We start from the raw sequence: 21,963 nt of genomic DNA, 5'->3' as shown, positions 1-21,963 counted from the left end.
GTACCTACCTACCTAGATTCTTAGCTCATAATATTATAATATATCCCTGTTACACCTACCAAATACAGAGGCGACACAGTATCCTCGACCAATGTCGAAGGCACTGTCTCGGCCACTCTATTCGGTAGGTGTAATCAGGTGTGATAATAGTGCTATATGAAGCAGAACACGAGCTGGTTATAGTATTTTTGAATATAATGGATCAGCTTCTTACATTTCTTCGTCCCTGCGGCACACTGACCTATGCCACTGAACGGGAAGTTGAAGAAAAAACGGATAATTAGGCACGAATTAATGACGCACGTAAAATAATGAAAAACTTAACTCGCATGGGCTTCACGGAACCCTGAATTAAGGACAACTTATTGTACCGTTTCAGTCACTTCCTACAGAGTCGAGTCAACGGACTGGAGTACCGTTCCTGTATTCCGATATTACGTTAAAGTTTAATGAACTTGTAAAGTGAACCCTTTACTTCCTTACTTTATATCCTGCAGTGCGGTGCAGAGGAAAAAAGGATCAGTTGGTGAAATATCATCATGTCAGTGATTTTAAAAGGAGCAGTTAGGTTGTATTACTACCTAAATGAAGAAATTGCAGGTAAGCAAATATAATTTATAATTCAATTAATCATTCACACCAATTATATCATTATAATAATTCGAAAACTAATAATATGACCTTAGTTCGCACGATTTCTGCCTTAGTTCTGATTTAATTCTTTATTGCACATAAGTAATAATATATTAATAATAAATGCACAAAAGGTGGGTTTAATGCTGAGAGCATTTTCTACCAGCCAACCTACGGGAGGTACAGGAAAACTGGTACAAAGATGTAGGTGTCATGAGAAGAGGCTAATCTTCGTGTAGGTACTACAAAGTAGTAAAATAGCATCAACCTCAACCAAGGTAATTTGGTACAGTAAAGGGCAGAAAGACCAGACCCCTCTCAGAAACATTGTTACTATGAGAGGGGGGTCTTGTTTCTCTGCACCTGACCGTACTATCTGCAGACTATCTAGACCAATTTTTATGTGCTACAGTTTTCTATTGGTCCAAAGCTCTGTTTTCCTATTTTGCTAACTATAATACCTACTAACTTACTCTCAAACTCTGAAAACATAAAATTTTTGAAAATTTAAATTTTCATTGCTACTGATCCTTTCATGGCTACTGATTAACCGCTTAAATGCCGGAAAATCAGACACAATTTAATTTTTATTGTAACTCCAATAATAACCGTCTGACTGTGCCCAGACCCGCGCACACAGGACTGGTTCCTGATGCGCACGCCGTGGCCGGGGCTGGCCGTGCTGCTGCTGTACCTCGCCGTGGTGTTCAAGTGGCTGCCCGGCCACATGAGTCGCCGCCCCGCCTACGATCTCAAAACTCCGATAGCGGTCTACAATGCGATACAGATTATAGGATGCGGGTATCTGGTCTATCAGGTAGGTGAGGTTTGGTTAGCTGCTAACGTACTTGCACTCGATGTGAAGCACGGCAATCTGCTGCGATCTGTAACCTGTGGTCCAAGTTTAGCAAATTTACAATCTGCATAGTTTGCGTAGGTAATTATATCTGCCTTAAAACATTACTTATTCACTATTATTCTCATTACTAGACCCCTCCCTCAATAGAAGGTTATGGTTACTGGATCGCAAATAATGATACCTAAAAAGTATGCTCCGTCACAATCGTTTTAACCCATAAGCTTACATTAAACACCTCGCTCGATAATCTTTCCAGAGCATGGCACTGGGCTGGATGCGGCACTACAAGATGGTGTGCCAGCCGGTGGACGACGGCCCGTATGCCGTCGAGTTCGCGTGGAAAGTCTGCTACGGATACTTCGCTATTAAAATGGTCGATCTGTTGGACACTGTAAGTATCTACCTACCTAACGAGGTTTATTATTATATAAACGATCGATCGGTATGGGATTGACATAGGACCATTACCTGCACGTGTGCTTTGGGTAGTTAGCAAGGAAAATACCGAATACCTACTATATATTTGATCGGTAGTAGTAGCATTAATTATCTATCCACCCAATCATAATAAAAGTAACCTATCATCCTATTGTTACGCATGTTCTCACGTTATTAAATAATACCTACTACACAGTACACACATACCCGTTACACTGAACTCGACCTCAGTGCTGAATAATTAATACATACTTATAACAAACATGTATTTGTATACTTACCTAATGATTCCAATATCGGAATATGTAATCGTAGAGACAGATCTAAAGTAGGTTCCGCCAACCGACAACGGTCTCAGAAATGGACTGCTGATGGTCACGTCTGGCTGTCTATGGGAGAATTCAAATTTCGCGGCGCGAATTTGGTTTCAACACTGATAAAATTGCTCGCTGAATAACATATATTATTATATTGTACATCATTTATGCTCACAACTACTTATTGTAATCTTCATGGGCAAGGGCGTACCCAGGATTTCAGCTAGGGGGGGGCAGCTCATACCTGTTCCGAGATGATGGTCGGTCGGGTTATATTGAAACATTATAGATATAAGAATATTAAATCAAAATATCTGACTAAAAATAAAAGATATACCTGTAGGTACTTTGTTTCCAACACTTCATATTGCGCACAGTAAGTAACACGTTTTTAATTCCCACTTGGCAGGAAAATTTACGTTAATTTTATCTTCTAGGGGGGGGCAGCTGCCCCCCCCTGCTCCTACCTGGGTACGCCCTTGTTCATGGGCGTAGCCAGAGATTATTTGAAACCGAGTTACTTTTGCGATGCTTTTTCAGATGATAGATCGCGTGTCGTATCTTGAATAAGTTAGTAAAAAGCCATGAATTAGGATTCATCATGATGGCTCGGTTCCAGGTGTTCTTCGTGCTGCGCAAGAAGCAGAACCAGGTGACGTTCCTGCACGTGTACCACCACTTCGGCATGGTGGCGCTCGCCTGGGGCATCGTCAAATGGGTGCCAGGTACTTTAACTAAACATCATTCGTTCACACAACTCTTCATCCATATTTTGTTCCACGCGTTTTGCAAAGTCGCGAAAGATAGGAAACATTATCCATGACGCCCATGACTAAAAAGAAGTAATCAAACCATGACTAAAAAGACTTACTGAACCAAAATTATAAGTAGGTACATATTTAGTATCAATATATTTTTTGGTTTCCAAGTGTAGTTATAGTTCAGTAGTACCAAGTATTAATTTGTTTCTGAATAACAATTTGGATGCAGTCCAGGTGCAGTCTGATCTTCTCGTTAGAGAAGTACCTACTTACTTAATTTATGTTTCTTGAGTCTGATCCTCTTCCAGATGTGCACTTTATGATTCTGTACCATGTGCATAACATTTAATCATTTACGTGTTTCACAGGAGGCCACATGACGCTGCTGATCCCGGTGAATTCGCTGGTGCACATGGTGATGTACGGCTACTACCTGCTGAGCGTGTGGGACGACAGCTACAAGAGCTCCCTCTGGTGGAAGAAACACGTCACGCAGATACAGATTGTGAGTTGAGCTGTTGCTTTTATGTAGGTGTTGGTACCCGACTCGGGAGTACGGGTACTTTCTGGACCACTCTGGTTCGTTTATTCATGATCGAAAAATTTATGATATTTATATATTTTCATTCTGCATATATTATATAAGTTTTATATAGTGCGGTCAGCTTCTACTGCTACACTGCGCTAACAGTTGTTAAGAATGAGCTTATCAGATTTATTTATTTATATTCCGTATATGTACCGTACCGTTTACTCCTCCTTTCCGCGTGCTAATAACATCGTCGTCGTCTACAATCTCGCTGGTTCGAGTCCCATCCGCTACGCAGAATATGAACTAAAGATCATTTACCTTACATTTCAGACGCAATTCGTAGTGATGTTGGTCCACATGATGACGCTAGCGCTCGCCACCGACTGCGACTACCCGAAGCAGCCCGCCTACATCATCATACCACAAAACCTCTTCATAGTGGCGCTGTTCCTAGACTTCTATGTGCGCGCTTATGTATTGCAGCCCAAACAGGCGAAGGAGACGAATGGAGTTAGAAAAAAGGAATAAATATTTTAGAGATAGTTTTCTTCGAGTTTCATTATAGGAATGGTCACTTGAATATAAAATAGTAGTCAATCATAAAATAATACTTTTATTATGTCTTAAGTACTTAACATTACATACATTATCGTATCTAAACCACTATTTTATGGACGTGTGGATAGAAAACCGTCCGCATTGCAATATAATACTTATGTACCTATTTTCATATTATTAATCTATACTATTGCATTATTATTATTATTATTATTATTATCATAATTCGTTGAATACACATACTAACATCGAATACATCTACAAATGAAATTCAAAATATAAAATATTTACATTCGTAAAAGTTGAGATCTAATCAATATCACAAATATATGACACGGGGCGTTAACTTAGTTTGGCGAGGAGGTTTCGTTTCACCTGTTCGACGACATTTTCGTCGCTGTACGCATCAATGAGCGCCTTCGTCAGGCACAGACTGGCCGTGCTTCCGTCCACCTCATCATCCCCCAACACTCGCTCAACATTAGCGTACCGTTTGAGATTCTCTTGTATCAAACCTATTATCCCTTCACTAGTAATAGGCTGAGCCAACTCCATCTTGTTAGCTGTATTCTCCAATAAAGCCTTGAGGTCATATTCCTCGGTCGTGGCCGGCGCGGGGTCGGGCTCGCAGGTCCGCTGTCTCTTCGCTCGACGCGTTTTGCGTCGGTTGTCCAGATACAACTTGGCAACAGTTTCTAGTTGTAAGAACAGCACTGCCAAAGGTGTGTCCGAGATGTCATCCTGCAAGTAGTTACGATCCATTAGCAATATTATATTGACGAGGCTATTTAATGTTAGTTGTAATTGTAACATTTTATGGCACGAATGCTTGAACATGACGTTTTAAGTAGTAATTTATTCAGTTCTCCTTGCTTGTTCTCGTACCTAACGGCCTTTGAACACTGACACAATAGTAATGTGATGCACTAACATAACTTTATAAACGTGATTCATAAATAGTCATCTTCATTTATGTAGGTATAGGGCTAAATCTAAATGGAAATGCATGGCGGCATAACCATTATAGACAACGTTTATGATGATTGCAAAAGGACAAAGGCAGGGTTCTAAGGACGTTTTGTACCACTATGGAAATGACGGGTTCCGTAATGAAAGTACCATGATTAGAGAGACACTGTACAGGTACACAAGTCAATTAATTACTAGATTTTTAGAAGCTGGGAGAAAAGAGAAAAACGGAAAAAAAGAATCTTTAAAATGTAGTCGCAATGGAACGTAAACATTCATACAGGAAGAATGGAACGTCAAGTGAAGTAATGTTTATGCCAAGTACTCTGTGATTTACGTCATAAATGTCTAGGTTGGATCTCAGTATAATGATAAAAATTGACAAACCAGAGCAGAAAAATTGAAATGATAAAAAATGTGTCATGTCAACAACTAAACGTCAACACCATGTCAACACTTGAACAACACAAGACGAACAACGTGAATAATAATTTGATATTAATATTATTATGTTAGGTATATCAAGTTATATGTTTACGTTTAAATAAATACGGGACGTGCAAAGTACATAATAAATAAAATGATTTTATTAATATTATCGACTAGATCAGGCTACTACTTTCATCATGGAATAATGTTATACTTATCCAACTTCTGAAGTTTTAAATTGCCTTTCCGCAACAGGGATCTGCTATGCCATTTCGAAATGCTATATGTAAAGGTTCTACTATATGGGTATGCATTTGGCGAGTAATGTAATGAAATAAAATATACTGTTTAAAAGATCATTGTTTTATTTACATAACATAATTTGCCTGGAATCAACTTTAGGAATTTTATGTTCCTATTACCTACTCTATTCTATTTTCTGTTGGGGTGTAAGTACCTGCACCTGGCTCTCTAGATGTGCTAAATCTAGATAGGTATGCAGGTTTCCTTCACTGTAAGTGTGATGGTATACATTTTAATTAAATTCAAAGAACACATTGGTACATGTCAGCGCCGGGATTCGAACTGCAGCACGCAGTTGCTCTTCTCATATTTGACTTAGGTATTTATCATCCTATGGTTCATAGAAAATATTGTCAGGATTTTGCGTGTTCTTGTTGTGCTGCTTCTGCAGGTTCCTGATGAAGAAGTGGGACGGGAGCCTGCCGGGGAGGTGGAACAGGAACCGGGTCTGGTTCTCCCCTTTGTCACATTTGTTCTATATCTTCAGCAGTTTCAGCGGTATTCAAAATATTAAATAATTAGGTTAGGTAATGGAAAATGAAATAACAACTACTATGACAAGATTGACAAGCAAGATTCAGTGTTATTAGATTTAAATATTAAAAAAATATCGATTATAGTGAATCGAATAAAGAGAAAAAGAAAATGGTTTACTATGGATAAAAGTCTTCAAGACTTAAATATAATGATATTTTATAAACCAAATGTACTAGTTTTGGCACAAATAGTACCCGAACATGTAATTTATTGATAAATAAAATATCTTTTGTATTTAAGAATGTATCGATATTTCTATTCGATTACTTTTTTGCTCGGATTTGCTGGTAATATTCCGAGGTCTGGCACCACTGTTGTTACGTTCCGTTCTCTATATGTTTGTTTTTACGTTCCATTATCCTTAGATTTAAATATTCTTCATTTATAATTTTTTATTTTCCCCCGACTTCTAAAAATATTGTAATTACTGAAAATACCTTATCTACACTGCATTAATAAATGGTGAAAACATGGTTCTGAAACGCTCCAAAAAAAAGGCGGTACGCCCACTGCCGTTCTCCTTTTACAGGTACGGTCAGCTGCATAAGTTGTTATACACTTCTATACCTTGTCAAAGTGAGAAACCGTCAATGCTTCAATGTATGGATAGACGGTTTCTTAGATTGACAAGGTTCAAAAGTGTATAGCTACTTATGCAGCTGACTGTACGTTTATTATAAAATGTTATGTATGATACAGTGTTAATCTTTCCAAATCACAAAGCCCAAGATTGATGTTGAAGTACTCATTGGTGATATTATTATCCTTCCGTACTGAAAGAAATTCAGCTAATACCAGCACACACTTACCTCGTTTGGATTAATGAGGAGTGCTCGAGTCGACTGCGGCAGATCCTTACAGATCTGAGCAACCAGTATCTTGATGAGCGCCTCCGATACTCTAGTAGAAATGTCCTTTTCCTGTAAAAATAAATAATATTTCAGTTGCAGAGATAATACAAACACACTTGTTTCTTTTAACATAATACACAGGGTTTTGCAAAAATCGTAGGTTAGCCGATTCTGCTCCCCATCGCTTTTTACTATGGGAAGCAGTTTTTTCTCGAATTTCCATAAGTTGTACAGCATAAGTTTAGAATTAACCCATGAGTCACTCCCTTTCGGCTTCCTATACCAAATCAGGATAAGAAGGTTTTAAATTATCGGCTAGCGGTGGCGGAAACTACACCTACAAGAGCTCAGCTCTCTAAAGGCTGATTCACACATGTGCGAGTCTTTAGTGACTGTAAGTGCGAGAGTATGATGCTTGACATGTGTATCATCTCCTTTAAAAAGGCGATGCTACATACGTGCGGCAGCCAGCAGTTGACGGCGACGCTGGTGGGCGCGAGGTTCTGCACGTAGTGCCACCAGCCGCGCGGCAACACCAGCGCGTCGCCGGCGCACAGCTCCACCACGCGCCCGCCCGACAGCCCTGCAAGACACGGGGGATCATGCTTCTGCCGCCGTACTAAATGTATTATGAAACATGAACTTAGGTACCTATATTAATGTTAAGGGTTCCGCTCATCTCGCATAATCTTTATTGACCAAAACTCATTTCGCATAACTCGTATGGTCTAAACTTTTTTGGCCGAACCATCACTTTGCCAAGACTTATGTGGCATAAGGCTCGTTTCGTCTAAAACTCTTTAGGCACAATCTTTAAACACCTAAGTTTCGTTTGCTCAAATTTATGTTCGCCTATACCTATGTATAATCTTGTTTCTCGTAATGTTATCTTAATAAATAATATATTAAGTATGTAGTAAATGTACAAATTGTGGTATTTTTCTCGTACATCCCGAAATCACGATATTGTATGATCAAAAAATCGAAAGTTAACGACCAATATAATTATTACAAACCCCATGAGATCGAAACCTAAAAATAGGTGCGACGAAGAGCAAAGCGAGGAGGAGCGTGTTAGGTGCACATGTTCATCAAAACCAAAGCGGAGCGTTTTCCAAACAGCGGAAACAATACAAGGCACCAGTTTGCGCTATGTAGGGTGACGCTCCGTCAAAGTTAAAGCCAAACGAATATTATTACTTTGTATAAACCTAATGAACCTATGCCATAGCATTATTAGGCTATTCAAGATTTGGCCATACCATTATTAGGCTAAACAATGTTATGTGAAATAACTTTTTACTAAACGAGATTTATGCCATACGATTTTCGGCGTAACGAGACTTTGACCAAACGTTACTATGCAATACGAGATTAGGCAAATAAATCTTATGCCAAAAAAGGTAGAACCTAATGTTAACCCTGGGGGCTCTAGACAAAAAGTATATTTGCCTACCAACAAACAAAAGGGAACGTTTGGTACTATCAAATCTAGCTATCTGCTCACAGGAACATAAATAGTAAGATTATGTGTATTTTTGCGGTGTTGGGACATGTGGGATGAAAAACTAAACCTTGCACCAAAACTCATAGGTGTTTCTGATAAGAGAAATAAATGGGTAGATACCTCTGAAGTCCTCTAGACTGTTAGGACAATAGAAGTTTAGTTCACTGTAAATGCTGGACTCCTCGTATGGTACCCTGGTTGACTTCATTCCGCCAGCCTCAGGAGGAAATAGCAACCATCGCTTTCTGGAAATGGAAAAATTATGTAAATTTTTAGAACCTACCTCCTAATCTTGCCTGTCTGCCTGGAATCTAAAAGTTATTCTAAAATTCGCTAATGATGGCGGCATCTTCGGTAACTTCTACATTCTAGGTATTAGGAGGTAGGTTCAAAAAAAAATTATTAACAGGAGGAGGGTTTTGGGAAAAACTGATGTTATGTTTTATACAATTGTATAAAACATAATATCAGTTTTTTCCGGTGGTTTCACAGAAATATTATATTATAGCTGAGTGTGCGGTCACTGCGAAAATGTATAGAAAATATATAGTAATATGCCTAGCTATAAAAATATTAATATAATTATATTATAGCTAAGTCTGTGATGGGCTTAATGCATATGCAAGATTATTAATTTATGGACAGAGGGTCTAAAATAAATGAATCAAATACAAGCAAATATTATGTTATGTAGTTTCGCATACTAACTTGCCATACACCTGAGCGACAATATTGACTCCATAGGTGTCCTGGTGTGTTGGAGTGTGTGCGCCATCACTTCCGATCCAGAGAGTAGTGTCTGCCGCACCCTTGTCAGGGTAGCCAAACTGCTTCCAACTTATTTCCTACACAAGAAATATAGGAATCTGACATACATGACCTAGCTAGATCATACAAGCATTATCAGTGGGACTTTGGCTGCAAGATGTATATGATAATATGTGATAGGTACTATACAATACAGTGTGTTGTTTTTTGGACCCGGCAAACTTTAAGGGTAGATTCTACGAGTAATTTTATCAAGAAAATACCCCCTGTATATGTAAGTAATTAAGTATATAAAAATATATTATATTATTTACAAACATGGATTATGGGTACTATGTTAGTCAATTCAACTTAGCTACTTATGAGTCAATCTAATGAAGTAAAGGTCCAGGTCCACTGAAACACTATTTTCATGATAATGATAACTCAACCACACAGTAATAACTAGTAAAGAGTTACTAGTTATTTATTACTGTGTGGTTGAGTAGAGACTCAACCTTAGTGTAAAAAATATTACCTTACACAATTCTTCATCAGCATTAAACCACTGATGTAAATATTTATAATCAAAATACATCCAGTCCTCACTAGAATCAACTATGTTCAGGTAATCTTCAAATTTCATGGTCTTCACTTGGCATTTCCTTTCCCAACAAGGCTCATCAGAAATGTAGTCTTTCTTCATAGTACGAAAGGGAATATCTCTTTGGCCAAAAACAGATGCCCACTTTTTCATATCCCATTGGCAAATCGACCAGTTATTTACAAAGCCTCTCAGCACAAGGGGCATGTTAGTTTGTGATATTATACTATGTAGCAACTCCTCATTTATTACATTCATGCTGATGTTGGGAAACAAGTGTGAATTAAATTGAAGAGTAATAAAAATAATTGTCTCTAAAATATTTATTAATTTTATACAAACGATGATAATCTATAACTCAAAATCAGTTTACATGATATACCAGAAGCTGTAACCACACAACCGTATTTATTCAATTAAACTCAGGTCAGGGACCATGAAATGAAAAATTTTACATTCAAAAATCCAAAACAATCAACATAACATAGAAAGAGGAACATATAGCAGCACCAGCACTGCTGCTGAGTGACAGCTGACAGGAGAACTTAATTTTCTATTCTGTGGTAAAGATTTTTTTTAGTTTATTATTGCTCATAATAATAATTATTTTGAAGGCGCTCCGCCCACTGCTACAGTCGAGGCGGCGGCTTCGCGTTGCGGTGGAGATCAAGTTCTCTTTTCGCCTCGCCTGCACCTCCGCCTCGACTTCTTCAGTAAGCGTCTATCCAGAGAATATAGAGAAGGCGCGGCGCCTCCTTGACGCTGCCACCGCGACTCCCGTGCCAATAACCGGGACGCCTTTCATAAGTCGATGAATTATTACAATACTTAAACAATACTTAATCAACATCATTACATTACTTCTCCTTTCAAGTTTTTTCTTCAGTTTTAATGCTATTATTATAGTACTGGATCAGGTTGTATTTATTCAAATGTTCGATAGCTTTTTTATCCCAATCGTTATTGTTTACTGTCCTTGGACTGGGGTGCGGTAGATAATATATCTGTAATTAAAATATAAGTTTAACCTGAATGAAAAATAATAGATCAATACCTAGCGATAAAGAGGCAGGTAGGGGTAGATAGGTAGTAACCATAGGGCTGACGGCAGCCTTAAAAACCGGGTTCCGTTATAATTATGAACTTTGTGTGTAAAAAATACATACAGTGGGTCACAGTTTGTGGGGTAAGGGTAGACAGGTATTGAGATATAAAAATAATAGCTATGTAATTAATGATTACCTGAACAGAACTATTTGGTAGGTGTTTTTCAACAGCTTTTTTAGCCCTTGTTTCACAGAACTTTCCAATGGCTACAATGATTTGAACATCATATAACTTTAACACTTTAATAAATGTTGGGTCACACATATCATATAGTGGTTGCATTTGAGATGCCTGGAACAAAAAACTGTGTAAGTACTCATCAATTTATATTTTAAAATGTAATGTTACTTACTAATTTTACTATGTCTATCTAATTATATAATGTTAGGTTTTTGTGGTAAAAATATGTGTGGCAAACGTAAAAAACAAAAGCCTTACTTTAAAGTCACCTGGAGTAACATTGCAGCCATTACTTTTCAGCCACTGTTGTGGTAAATAATTGTAAACAAAACTTGTCTGGAAAAAGTTTTGCGGGACTCCACATATTGATTTAAAAAGATTCCAAAACCGCTTTCCACTGATCTGAAAAGCAATACACAAATGACAAAATGAACAATACAGTCTTGTGCATTAGAATACTCATTTTTACGTACAAGAATTAAAATATAAATAAAATCCAACTCCATAGTGTAAAGTACACTTTATGAATTTATAAGTAACTATAAGCACTTTGAAAAGCTACAGAAATGTAAAATGTTTCCTATAAACATGTTGCATTTTAAATAGGTAATGTATTTAAAAAATAGGTAATGATTTTAAAAATATTATGGTACTAGTCCATTCAAAGTACCTACACAAAATAATGAAGATTGTATTTTTTTATTTAAAATAATACAAACTGTATGTAAACAGCAATAAGCTGACCAAGTGATCATGGCCTACAGGTGCTGTATTGAAAAAATAAATGTATTTTAAGTAACTGTATAATATCAAGTTAACCTCAGATCTAGTACACCCAAAGCCATTGACAGGTCGAGCTTTCAGTTCTTTTTCAGGTTTTCCCACAGGACCATTGATTCCCAGCCAATCCCTTACCAAGTTTACTTCACCAAATGGCACCTGGAAAAATAAACACTCATGGCATGAAATAATAACAATGTACTCATGTGGGTAGGCAGACATGCAATTTGGCACCCATGTTTTTTGGATATTGTGTTAGATAATTCACAGTAAGAGAGAAGTTATTGTTGTTTAAGTTTATTTTTAGAGCTACTTATTTGAGAATAACTTACTCCAGTTTGTGACATTCCCCACGGACCCGGGTTCATTCCAAAATACATTATCTTTTTCTTTGAATTGCAAAAGTTTCGGATGTACATTTCAAAGGATTGTCTGGCATACAGGGTAGGATTGTAAACACATTCGACTGGCGATGGTATTTGAAATTCAGACAGTTTAAGGTTTAACTCATCAATTAAGTCTAGGAAATCTTCTGGGATTGTTTCATGTTTATCTGCCTCAACAGCATTTTCAACAAAGAAAGAAGAGACTATGTTGTCTTCCTCCATGGTTATTATTTAATAGCAAACTATTGAATTTTAATTAATTAAATTAGTTTTCTTTATATCGTAGAAGACTCAAACAATAGACATGCAATAAACAACAAAACGAGCAAAGACCAATGACAACAATAACACCGCAGCAGACTAATGAATAACACCATAAAGGCGCCGACACACTAGCGGATGCGGCTTACGGACTGATATGTATTGTGTGCACGGTCTTTTGGGACAGTAGTGCCAGATCGCTTTCGGACGCCTGAAAGCTGAAGGTCAGCCCAAGGTTACGTCCGCGACTTACGTCCAATAGTGTGAACAGTACGTAATGTACCTAGATATCTTTAAGTCGCGGCTGACAGCCGCGTCCGTAAGCCACATCCGCTAGTGTGTCGGCGCCTTAACACCACAGTGACCACAGAGTATAACGGTAAATATGGCTATATACTGCCCATTACTGCCAGTGTCATATATGATGGAATAGGCTATGTCTGAAAAAATTGAACAACGCTCATAATTTTTCTAATGATAGGAATAACCCTCCGTATCATCCTAAAAAAATCTCAGATTTTTCCTATGCGTCAGTAATTTTATAAAAATAAAAACATTTCAAGTTTCACAAAACGGGGATATGATGGCACTTCAGGACTTTTTCCATCGTCTCTATAAAAATATATGGGCAATAAAAAAGAAAAAATTTACAGGCGTCAGCCTTTACATACCCTTTGGTCACACGTCTATCCATAGACCTACAACGTCACATCAAAACCTGTCATATTTTTTTTTAATGCCTATAGTGACGATGGAAAAAGTCCTGAAGTGCCATCATATCCCCGTTTTGTGAAACCTTAAATGTTTTTATTTTTATAAAATTACTGATGCGTCAAGGATGAGTCGCAGCAGTCGCAGGCAGGCGTAGTAGGCGAGGTATTTTCTAATACGCCTTTAAAATCATACGTTCTCATCGACTTTGACGACTGACATAAAACCATCAAATCATACAAAGTCTGAATTTTGATCACAAAACTTTTGAGCATGTCAATCTGCTTATAAGGGTTTCCTATTTACAAGATTTTCTCACTATTCACATTATTAGAAAGTACGAAAAATCCATATTTTAGTTCTAATTTTTATTTATTAAAATATTATTTATAAAATAATATCATTTATATTATACAATAACTGATAAAATTATAATTATTAATCCCTTACTAAAACTAATTGTATGTTTGAAGTAAAAAAGTAAAAGATAATTATTTAGATTATACTATCAATGCGATGGTCTGTACCTACGTATATGTAATTATATTATTTAGGTAAATGAATTTGAAATTCTACAGACTTCAACATAGTTACGGTGCATATTTTTATGTTAATTTTGATGGTCGATTATAAGAAAACCTTCAAATGTCATAAAATTCCGAAATTACAATGTTTTCTGCTTCTTTGCTGTAAATTATGTTCTTAACACAAGATATTAGCGGAATTGACGACATTAGTGACCGTCAAGTGTCAAACTGTGTCAACCTGTCAAGTCTGTCAAGCAAAGGCAAAGAACAGCAAAGAAAGAGGAAGTTGAAGTTTTCGGTTTCTATTCTTTATTAAAAACAATGCAAAATAAAGTTAAAATACTCTCAATGATTAATTGCTAGTTTACTAGTTAATACTATGGAAGAATTCATGCATCGTGCTCTACAACTAGGTGGTGAAGCGTTACAAGCCCAAGAGGTACCGGTGGGGTGCGTTTTCGTGGTTGATAATAAAATAATTGCGGAATCAAGAAACCGTGTAAATGAAACTCGTAATCCTACACGACACGCAGAAATTAATTGCATTGACTTGGTTATAGAGTATTGTAAAAGTAAAAATCTTCGACATGATTATTTCCAAAACATTACTGTGTATGTGACTGTGGAACCCTGCATAATGTGTGCAGCAGCATTGAATAATGTTGGTGTGAAGGAAGTGATATATGGATGTGCTAACGACCGATTTGGCGGAAAGACAGTTTGTGATGTTAGTAAAATTTACAGTAATAATTACTCTTTATCTGGAAACTTGCTTGCAGATGAAGCTATGGCTTTACTCAAACTATTTTACAAAGGAACAAATCCACTTGCACCAGATCCTAAATGTAAAAAAATATTGAAAGAATAATTAAAACAACATTTACTAACTTTTAGTATGTATTCATAATTGTTTTAATTAAAATATAACAGAACTGAACAGTTGTTATCTTTTAACATCCTATAATAGTAAAATTATATAGCTTTTAAGCATTTTTACATTAATAGGCATGCTATGAAATATATTACAAGACAAGAGCTCTGCAAAATAAATAATACAATGTGGGCAAGGCTGAGTAAATTAAAATAAACATTTCAGTGACAGTGAAATTGTAGGTACATCATAATAAATGTGGTTATGTTGTAAGTTATATCTAATGGTTTTATCAATACCTATTAAGCAATGTCTTGTTGATCTACAGTTTGTACATACCTGCAGGTACCTATAATTATATTCTTACATGTAAATTTATTAGCTGTTGTAACATAAATTTATTTAATTTTGGTGCATATTTTATATACCATTATTATGTAAAAACTTAAGTAAGTAAGAATACATTGGTGTAGCGACTTTTTAGGCACAAATTTTAGGTAGACCTCAAAACTTAGATTTGGAATAAGTATAGAAAATCAGATGTACACAGTGAAGATAACAAATTGAAATTGCAACATTTCTACTTGGTACATTCAGAATCACTACCAATATAGGTATGTAAGTATAACAAAAGGCTCTTGACTATATTGTTGAGATATGGGAGGTGGACTACTAAGTATCACTGCAACCAAGCGGTGAATTGCTTCCCTATATTTATATTGGGAATGTAATATTGATTGTTCAACAGGGGCATCTGTAAGCTACAAATCAATCATCTTAATATGTACATACAAATAGATCTTATTTCATTACAATATTAAGAACCACCAGTAGCTTACAACTGTCACAAGCTTTGCTTTTCCCTTGAAGTTGTCCCTTGATATTCCAGGAAAAAAATACTCCTATGTATTAATCCAGGGTATATATACCAAAGTTCATGAAAATCTGTTCAGTAGTTTTTATGTGAAAGAGTAATAAACATCCATGCTCACAAACTTTTGTGTCTAATATTAGAAGGATTTTGTAGAGAGATTTCCATCCTGATCATCACTTTGGCTTAAAACAAAACAAGTTTAAGTGTAACTATAACTCCCTGTAAATACTTAAAATTAATTTAATAAATCACATGCATTCATTGTCCTCATGAGATTGGCCATTGAGACCATGACCATTTACAAGTGGGTAGTCTGAATCTGGATCCTCAGTGGACCCATTTAGACCATTTTCAACTATTCCATTCTGGTTCTCAACATTTAATAGAGAATTGTCTGTCAAACCAACATCAGGAATGTTCATGGGAGTGTCATCAGAACTGCTACTCGAGCTGCCACTCATGGATGTAGATGAGCTATCACTTTCAGAGTCTTCACTTGATGTGCAATTTACTTTTTGTCTTAAATGATCATTTTCATGTTGAAGTTGTTCATTTTTCAATTTTAATTCTTCTATTTCATCTTCTTGTTCTTTCAAACGTTGCAAATATTCCACAACAGTTGGTTCTGCAGATGTTTCAGCTGACGATGTGGAACTGTCTTTATCTGTACACATTATTTCAGCTGATAATGCTGTCTTGTTAGTGCCAGAATCCTTGTCCTCATCAATTTGTTTGAATTTTGAGCGCTCATTTCTCTTAACAAGATTTTCATACTTAGCTTCTAATAAAATATACTCTTGAATAAGATCATTTTTAGTCATATTGGACAATCTTTCGCTCTGAGCATCCTCATAAACACTTGAAAACTCTTTTGTTAAAAAATCTTCTTCATCTTCCGGTAATGAATAAAAGTAGTTTTCTTCTGAGTCCACACTAAAACTTGAATCTCGGGTTCGCGTAGAAGGTGTTTGGCACATTTGAAGCTCATTATCGGGTTCCGGCTTATGTATTTCCATTAAGAACTGATTATTATTGAAAGGTGCAGGTGCAGTAGTCTTTGTCAAAACTATTTTTCGAAAACGATTTCTTTTAATTTTATCATTTCGTTTCCTATCGGGCCAAGGAATTTTCAAAAATGGTTTTATTACTTTTCTTTTAGATTTGCCGCGTCTTCTCTTCTTTTTGACAGCCCCATCAAGGCCTTCGATAGATTTTTGTTTTTGTAAATTTCCGGGAGAGGGCACTGTCATTAATAAAGATCGCGTCCCGTCGCCATCTTTTAATTCTTCAACACTATTTACGTCCATTATTATTCACTTTTAATCACGATTTCCCTTTAATAATACGTGTTTAATATGAAATGAGATTCTCCTTATGCAATGACAACAATTTCAAGTGTCCTGCACTCCTGCTAATGTCAAGACAACACATAAACAGCAGACACAATCACTAGCAATGAGCAACGTCGCCATTTTTTATTTCAGGATAGGATATAAACAAAATTTACAGTGTTGCCAGATGTCGATCCCGTTTTCCCACTTCAATGTCCCTTGACTGTACCAGTAGCGAGCACAGGATTCGATACTATTTTCGAATCTACACGAAGGGTCACTTTTACCAAACGCTAAACGTATTTAAATCAAATTTTAAATGCATTTTGCATAACGTATTTAGTCACATTTCAAGTTTCTGTCAGTAAGTACAAAATAAACTTAAAATTTGATTTAAATATGTTTAGCTTTTGGTAAAAGTGGCCCTTATTAGACCTTAATAAGTAGAACGAGAGACCGTTATTATTCTGAGGACTCGATTCCTTATTCCATAGACTACTCTATTTATTTAGCCTATACCCAAGGACTTTGTAGCGCGATTTTCAAAAAAGGTTAACTATTATTATATACCTACCTACATGGTATGTACCTATGGCGAAACTGCTGTGATATTTTTGTTTTGGTTGTACGTGTACGTCAATAAAATTACATTGACGAGGGCAATAAGCTATTGAATCAACAACTCATTGAGTCGTTCTTTAAAATGCTACTTAATAGAGGAATATCAACTTTTAAATTCCTTTCGGTGGTAAGTAATTATATTTTCCGGAATAAATGTGTAATAATTAGTAATAATCCAAGTCACTCTTCCCAATACGGTTAGCTTCGACACCATATTCACTTCGATGGCCGAGAACCTTAGACAGGTGGCCGCAAGTGGATGGATGAGAAAGGCCGAGGACAGAGTGTTATGGCGCTGCTTCGGAGAGGCCTGCGTCCAGCGGTGTATGACTTGACTACGGGCTGATGATGATGAATCTCTCCCCAATCCCAAATATCTAAGTGTATAAGTAGGTAAAAGGCAATCAACCCATACTCATTGCCATACCATCCAACATAATTGAAAAGCGAAACGATGGTTAATAATTTTCTTAACACCAATTAGCGCACATGTTTCCTCTTGATGTTTTCCTTCACCGTAAGAGAGCATGTGGTACTACTTAAATTATTCGGATAATTAATTATTGCCTCTCGATGGAGAGGACGAGGCGTTACCCTTTTCGCCAAAGTTTTATACAAAGTAAATTTTAACAAATTCTTTTTGGCAGATTGTGAGAAGACCTAATATTTTAGCACTATCCACTACTTCTACACTGAAGCAAGCTAGCCCTAGTACTCTAGCTAAATTTAAAAAAAAACAATCCGATTTTCAGGTGTGTACCAATACTACTGATTGCCGAATTGCATTTCATGTTTTACCTTCCTATTTGTAAATATCATTACCACACTGAAGGTCCTGTGTGTTTCCTTTGCTCAGCCACGCGGTTATAAGATTATGAAAAGTGCCATCGACCAAGAACTGTCCACACATTAATCGTAAACTAAAGCTCACTTTTTAACGGTGTGGCTAAGACTTCTGCATAATATACTATATAGACCACAAACTTCAGTTTATGCCCTTGTAACTTGTCTGGTACAATGTCTTCGTTTTGAATAAATCTACTATTATGTTCTTTTTCATATTCTTCACCATGGTCGAGCAAAGGAAAGGCATACAAATATTTTCATAGCCACATCCACCCATTCCATTTTTATTAAAAACATATTTTAACTCTTAGGCTGAAGATGGAAAGCCTATATTCTTGAAAGGCGGATTTTGTGACCGAATTTTGTACAGTTTGACATGGATTTTATGTCTTGTTGGACTTGTCAATGTTGTGCTTGTCATCTATGATCACTCCAAACCACCCTCATGGAAATCAGTTTGTTAAAATTTGATGAAATAAGAAGCTAATATAAAAAACAACAAACTAATTATAAACGGAACACAATATAAAAAAGAGGAGGAATTCAACTGTAACAATAAAAATGCCACAAATTACCGTCAACAATACGCTGATGTGACTTCAGGAAACAGTAACACTGACGGACAAAGAAGGAGACAAACAGATATGCCTAATAAACCTGGAAACAATTTTTTCCACCAGCGACAGGCCAATCTCCATTATCAATAACTACAAAACTAACTAATCTGAATATACTTTTCCAGAATATCAGAAGCCTCAATAAAAAACGTCATCTATTGGAAGCAACGACTGAAATTGATAACTTAGTACAGATAATATGTATGACAGAAACATGGGTTACCGAATCTAAGAGTGAACTATTGTACGTCGATGGTTATAAATTAGCAACATCCTTTAAACGCTCTGAACATACAGGTGGAGGAGTGTGTATATTTGTCAAAGAAAACATAGATTATAGAGAGCTAGATTCTATTAATAGAAAGTCAATTGAATTTATATTCGAAACATGTGCCATTGAAATACTAAAGCTAGATTTAATAATTATTGTAATTTATTGGCCAGACGATACTAGAATGCCAGATCTGTTTTATGAGTCATTAGAAAAACTCTTAAAATTTACACAAGTAAAATATACAAAGAAACGCATCATGATAGGAGGAGACTTTAACGTGGACATGCTAGTCCAAAATCCACCTAGCTTAAAACTATTAGAACTCTTCAAATCATATAATTTTTTTCAACACGTAAAAGAGCCAACGAGGGTTACAAATTCAAGCTCAACTTGTCTTGACTTACTTTTCTCCAACTTCCCTCTTGATCATTGCGTCAAAGAATATGGATTTTCTGATCATAAGGGTGTTATAGGTACTGTACCTAACATAATAAATAATAAAAAAATCATATGGTATACTTATAAAAGAAACTATCATCATAACAATGTAATAAATTTTAAAACTGAAATAAAGAAAATAGATTGGAATAAAATAATAGTAAACAATAGAAATATTAACGAAAACTATACCACATTTATAGAGACAATCCAAACTGCATTGGATAAATGCATTCCAAAAATTAAATCAAAATTAAAAATATATAATAATAAAACATGGTTAACGAAAGGAATAAAAACATCGTCCAAACATAAAAGATTACTTAAAAGTTTAATATCACAAACTGATAATAAAACACTTCATGATAACTATAAACAATATGAAAAAATACTTAAAAAAGCAGTCCTACAGTCAAAAAAACTGGTATATATAAATTCAATGAAACATTCAAAAAACAAAACTAAAACTATGTGGAGAATTGTTAAAGAACGTACAAATAAAATGACTAGAAAAGAAAAACAAAATACCAAATTAAAAATTAATAACCATCTTACTGAAGATCCAAAAATAGTGGCTAATACCTTTAATAACTTCTTCTTATCAATAGGACAAAATGATCAACTGTCATCGACACCGTCCTCATCCTCGCTGCCGCCCGAGCCGCCTGCCGCTCCACCACACATTTCACCGATGCTTCACTCTTTTTTTCTTAAGCCAGTAAACGAACACGAAATATATCAAATTATAAAAAAATTAAAAAATAAACGTAGCTTCGGTTACGATGAAATTCCCCCAACACTCGTTAAAGAATGCGCGGACATACTCACTTCACCAATCACTAGGTTAATCAACCAATCATTTACTGAAGCATGCGTACCTGACCAATTAAAAATATCAGCAATAAAACCTCATCACAAAAAAGGCAGTACCCAAGATCACGATAACTATCGACCCGTAGCAAATCTCCCATCATTTTCAAAAATACTCGAAACTGCAATGTACATACGTCTTAGTTCATACTGTGAAAAAAACCGAATCTTTACTGAAAAACAAAACGGCTTTCGGAAGAATCACACAACTACCCTTGCTGTATTCGACTTCATAAAGGAAATTTTGAAAATAATAAATGGGAAACAATATGCAGTAGGGATTCTATTAGATTTAAGCAAGGCCTATGACAGAGTATTACATAACATATTATTAAATAAACTATATCGAATAGGTGTAAGGGGCATCGCGTATGAATGGTTTAAATCTTTTCTTAACAACCGATCACAATATGTTGAAATAGAATACCACGATCAAAATACAGGATTAATTAAGAGAATCAAATCTACTCAGTCCTATACAACCAGGTCTATACCTCAGGGAAGCATTCTGGGATGTATACTATTTTTAATCTACATCAATGATCTACCAAACACTATAGAAAACTATTGTACTCTCTTTGCAGATGACACATCAGTAGTCATTCCATGTCAAAATGAATCGTCAATGTATCAACAACTCGATAATTGCTTAACTTTAATAGTAAACTGGCTAAACGCACATAACCTCCAAATAAATTTTAATAAAACAAAAATAATGCAATTCCGACCATATCAAAAATCCCCTTTAAACATAAAATACTCATTTAATAATATAGAAATAGAAAATGTTGATACATACTCACTACTAGGCATTAATATTGACACAAACCTTAACTGGAAAAGCCACATTAATAAAATAGCCTCTAAATTATCTAGATTCACTTATGCACTTTACGAACTAAAAAAAACAACAGATATAAATACAGCAAAAAGTATGTATTACGCGTATGCGCACTCATGGCTTCAATATGGAGTGATCCTCTGGGGTAGTAGTACAGATGCACCTAAACTATTCACATTGCAAAAGAAATGTATAAGAATAATTGCCAACATTAATTCAATGGACAGCTGTAGACCTTACTTTATTGAACACAATATCCTTACTCTAACATCATTATATATCTATCAAGTCTGCTTATTTGTACAAAAAAATATTACCCAATTTCCTATCTATTCAAGACCACAAAACCTACGACCGCGAATTAAATTAGCTATACCTTTCTC

The 21,963-nt window shown here is 35.9% G+C and overlaps 5 protein-coding genes across 5 annotated transcripts; 2 read left to right on the top strand and 3 right to left on the bottom strand.

The window, feature by feature from the left end:
- Window positions 1–357: 357 nt before the first annotated feature.
- On the top strand, window positions 358–4,085 carry LOC105398445 (elongation of very long chain fatty acids protein). Its single transcript, XM_038107541.2, has 6 exons — window positions 358–600; window positions 1,260–1,450; window positions 1,749–1,883; window positions 2,867–2,972; window positions 3,377–3,513; window positions 3,871–4,085. The coding sequence occupies exons 1-6, from the start codon at window positions 540–542 to the stop codon at window positions 4,066–4,068; spliced, it is 828 nt and encodes a 275-aa protein (XP_037963469.2). The 5' UTR covers window positions 358–539; the 3' UTR covers window positions 4,069–4,085.
- Window positions 4,086–4,317: 232 nt separating this feature from the next.
- LOC105398446 (HSPB1-associated protein 1) lies at window positions 4,318–10,546 on the bottom strand. The gene is made up of 6 exons (XM_038107540.2): window positions 9,980–10,546; window positions 9,403–9,539; window positions 8,815–8,939; window positions 7,646–7,770; window positions 7,146–7,256; window positions 4,318–4,839 (listed from the first exon to the last, which is right to left on the bottom strand). The coding sequence occupies exons 1-6, from the start codon at window positions 10,301–10,303 to the stop codon at window positions 4,441–4,443; spliced, it is 1,221 nt and encodes a 406-aa protein (XP_037963468.2). The 5' UTR covers window positions 10,304–10,546; the 3' UTR covers window positions 4,318–4,440.
- Window positions 10,547–10,850: 304 nt separating this feature from the next.
- On the bottom strand, window positions 10,851–12,838 carry LOC105398448 (single-strand selective monofunctional uracil DNA glycosylase). Its single transcript, XM_011570557.3, has 5 exons — window positions 12,445–12,838; window positions 12,152–12,271; window positions 11,591–11,734; window positions 11,288–11,443; window positions 10,851–11,049 (listed from the first exon to the last, which is right to left on the bottom strand). The coding sequence occupies exons 1-5, from the start codon at window positions 12,718–12,720 to the stop codon at window positions 10,915–10,917; spliced, it is 831 nt and encodes a 276-aa protein (XP_011568859.3). The 5' UTR covers window positions 12,721–12,838; the 3' UTR covers window positions 10,851–10,914.
- A 1,426-nt stretch (window positions 12,839–14,264) lies between these two features.
- LOC105398449 (tRNA-specific adenosine deaminase 2) lies at window positions 14,265–14,934 on the top strand. Its single transcript, XM_011570558.3, has one exon. It carries the CDS (start codon window positions 14,377–14,379, stop codon window positions 14,863–14,865), a length of 489 nt encoding a protein of 162 aa, XP_011568860.1. The 5' UTR covers window positions 14,265–14,376; the 3' UTR covers window positions 14,866–14,934.
- On the bottom strand, window positions 14,877–17,244 carry LOC105398450 (protein HEXIM1). Its single transcript, XM_011570559.3, has one exon. It carries the CDS (start codon window positions 17,047–17,049, stop codon window positions 15,991–15,993), a length of 1,059 nt encoding a protein of 352 aa, XP_011568861.1. The 5' UTR covers window positions 17,050–17,244; the 3' UTR covers window positions 14,877–15,990.
- Window positions 17,245–21,963: the final 4,719 nt, after the last annotated feature.

Source organism: Plutella xylostella, chromosome 25, assembly GCF_932276165.1.
Source record: "Plutella xylostella chromosome 25, ilPluXylo3.1, whole genome shotgun sequence".
Classification (NCBI taxonomy): Eukaryota; Metazoa; Arthropoda; class Insecta; order Lepidoptera; family Plutellidae; genus Plutella; species Plutella xylostella.
The sequence above is the reverse complement of the archived record's forward strand: the minus strand, read 5'-3'. Positions and strand labels throughout refer to the sequence as shown.

Coding starts and splice junctions, on each gene's coding strand:
- LOC105398448 (XM_011570557.3), bottom strand. CDS start 12,720: ATGGAGGAAGACAACATAGTCTCTTCTTTCTTTGTTGAAAATGCTGTT. Junction 11,735..12,151: donor TTGGGTGTACTAGATCTGAG/GTTAACTTGATA, acceptor ATTGCTTTTCAG/ATCAGTGGAAAGCGGTTTTG. Junction 11,444..11,590: donor TTACTCCAGGTGACTTTAAA/GTAAGGCTTTTG, acceptor TTTTTGTTCCAG/GCATCTCAAATGCAACCACT.
- LOC105398449 (XM_011570558.3), top strand. CDS start 14,377: ATGGAAGAATTCATGCATCGTGCTCTACAACTAGGTGGTGAAGCGTTA.
- LOC105398450 (XM_011570559.3), bottom strand. CDS start 17,049: ATGGACGTAAATAGTGTTGAAGAATTAAAAGATGGCGACGGGACGCGA.
- LOC105398446 (XM_038107540.2), bottom strand. CDS start 10,303: ATGAATGTAATAAATGAGGAGTTGCTACATAGTATAATATCACAAACT. Junction 9,540..9,979: donor CTGATGAAGAATTGTGTAAG/GTAATATTTTTT, acceptor TTTCTTGTGTAG/GAAATAAGTTGGAAGCAGTT. Junction 4,840..7,145: donor TCCTCATTAATCCAAACGAG/GTAAGTGTGTGC, acceptor AACTACTTGCAG/GATGACATCTCGGACACACC.
- LOC105398445 (XM_038107541.2), top strand. CDS start 540: ATGTCAGTGATTTTAAAAGGAGCAGTTAGGTTGTATTACTACCTAAAT. Junction 1,451..1,748: donor GCGGGTATCTGGTCTATCAG/GTAGGTGAGGTT, acceptor TAATCTTTCCAG/AGCATGGCACTGGGCTGGAT. Junction 2,973..3,376: donor CATCGTCAAATGGGTGCCAG/GTACTTTAACTA, acceptor CGTGTTTCACAG/GAGGCCACATGACGCTGCTG.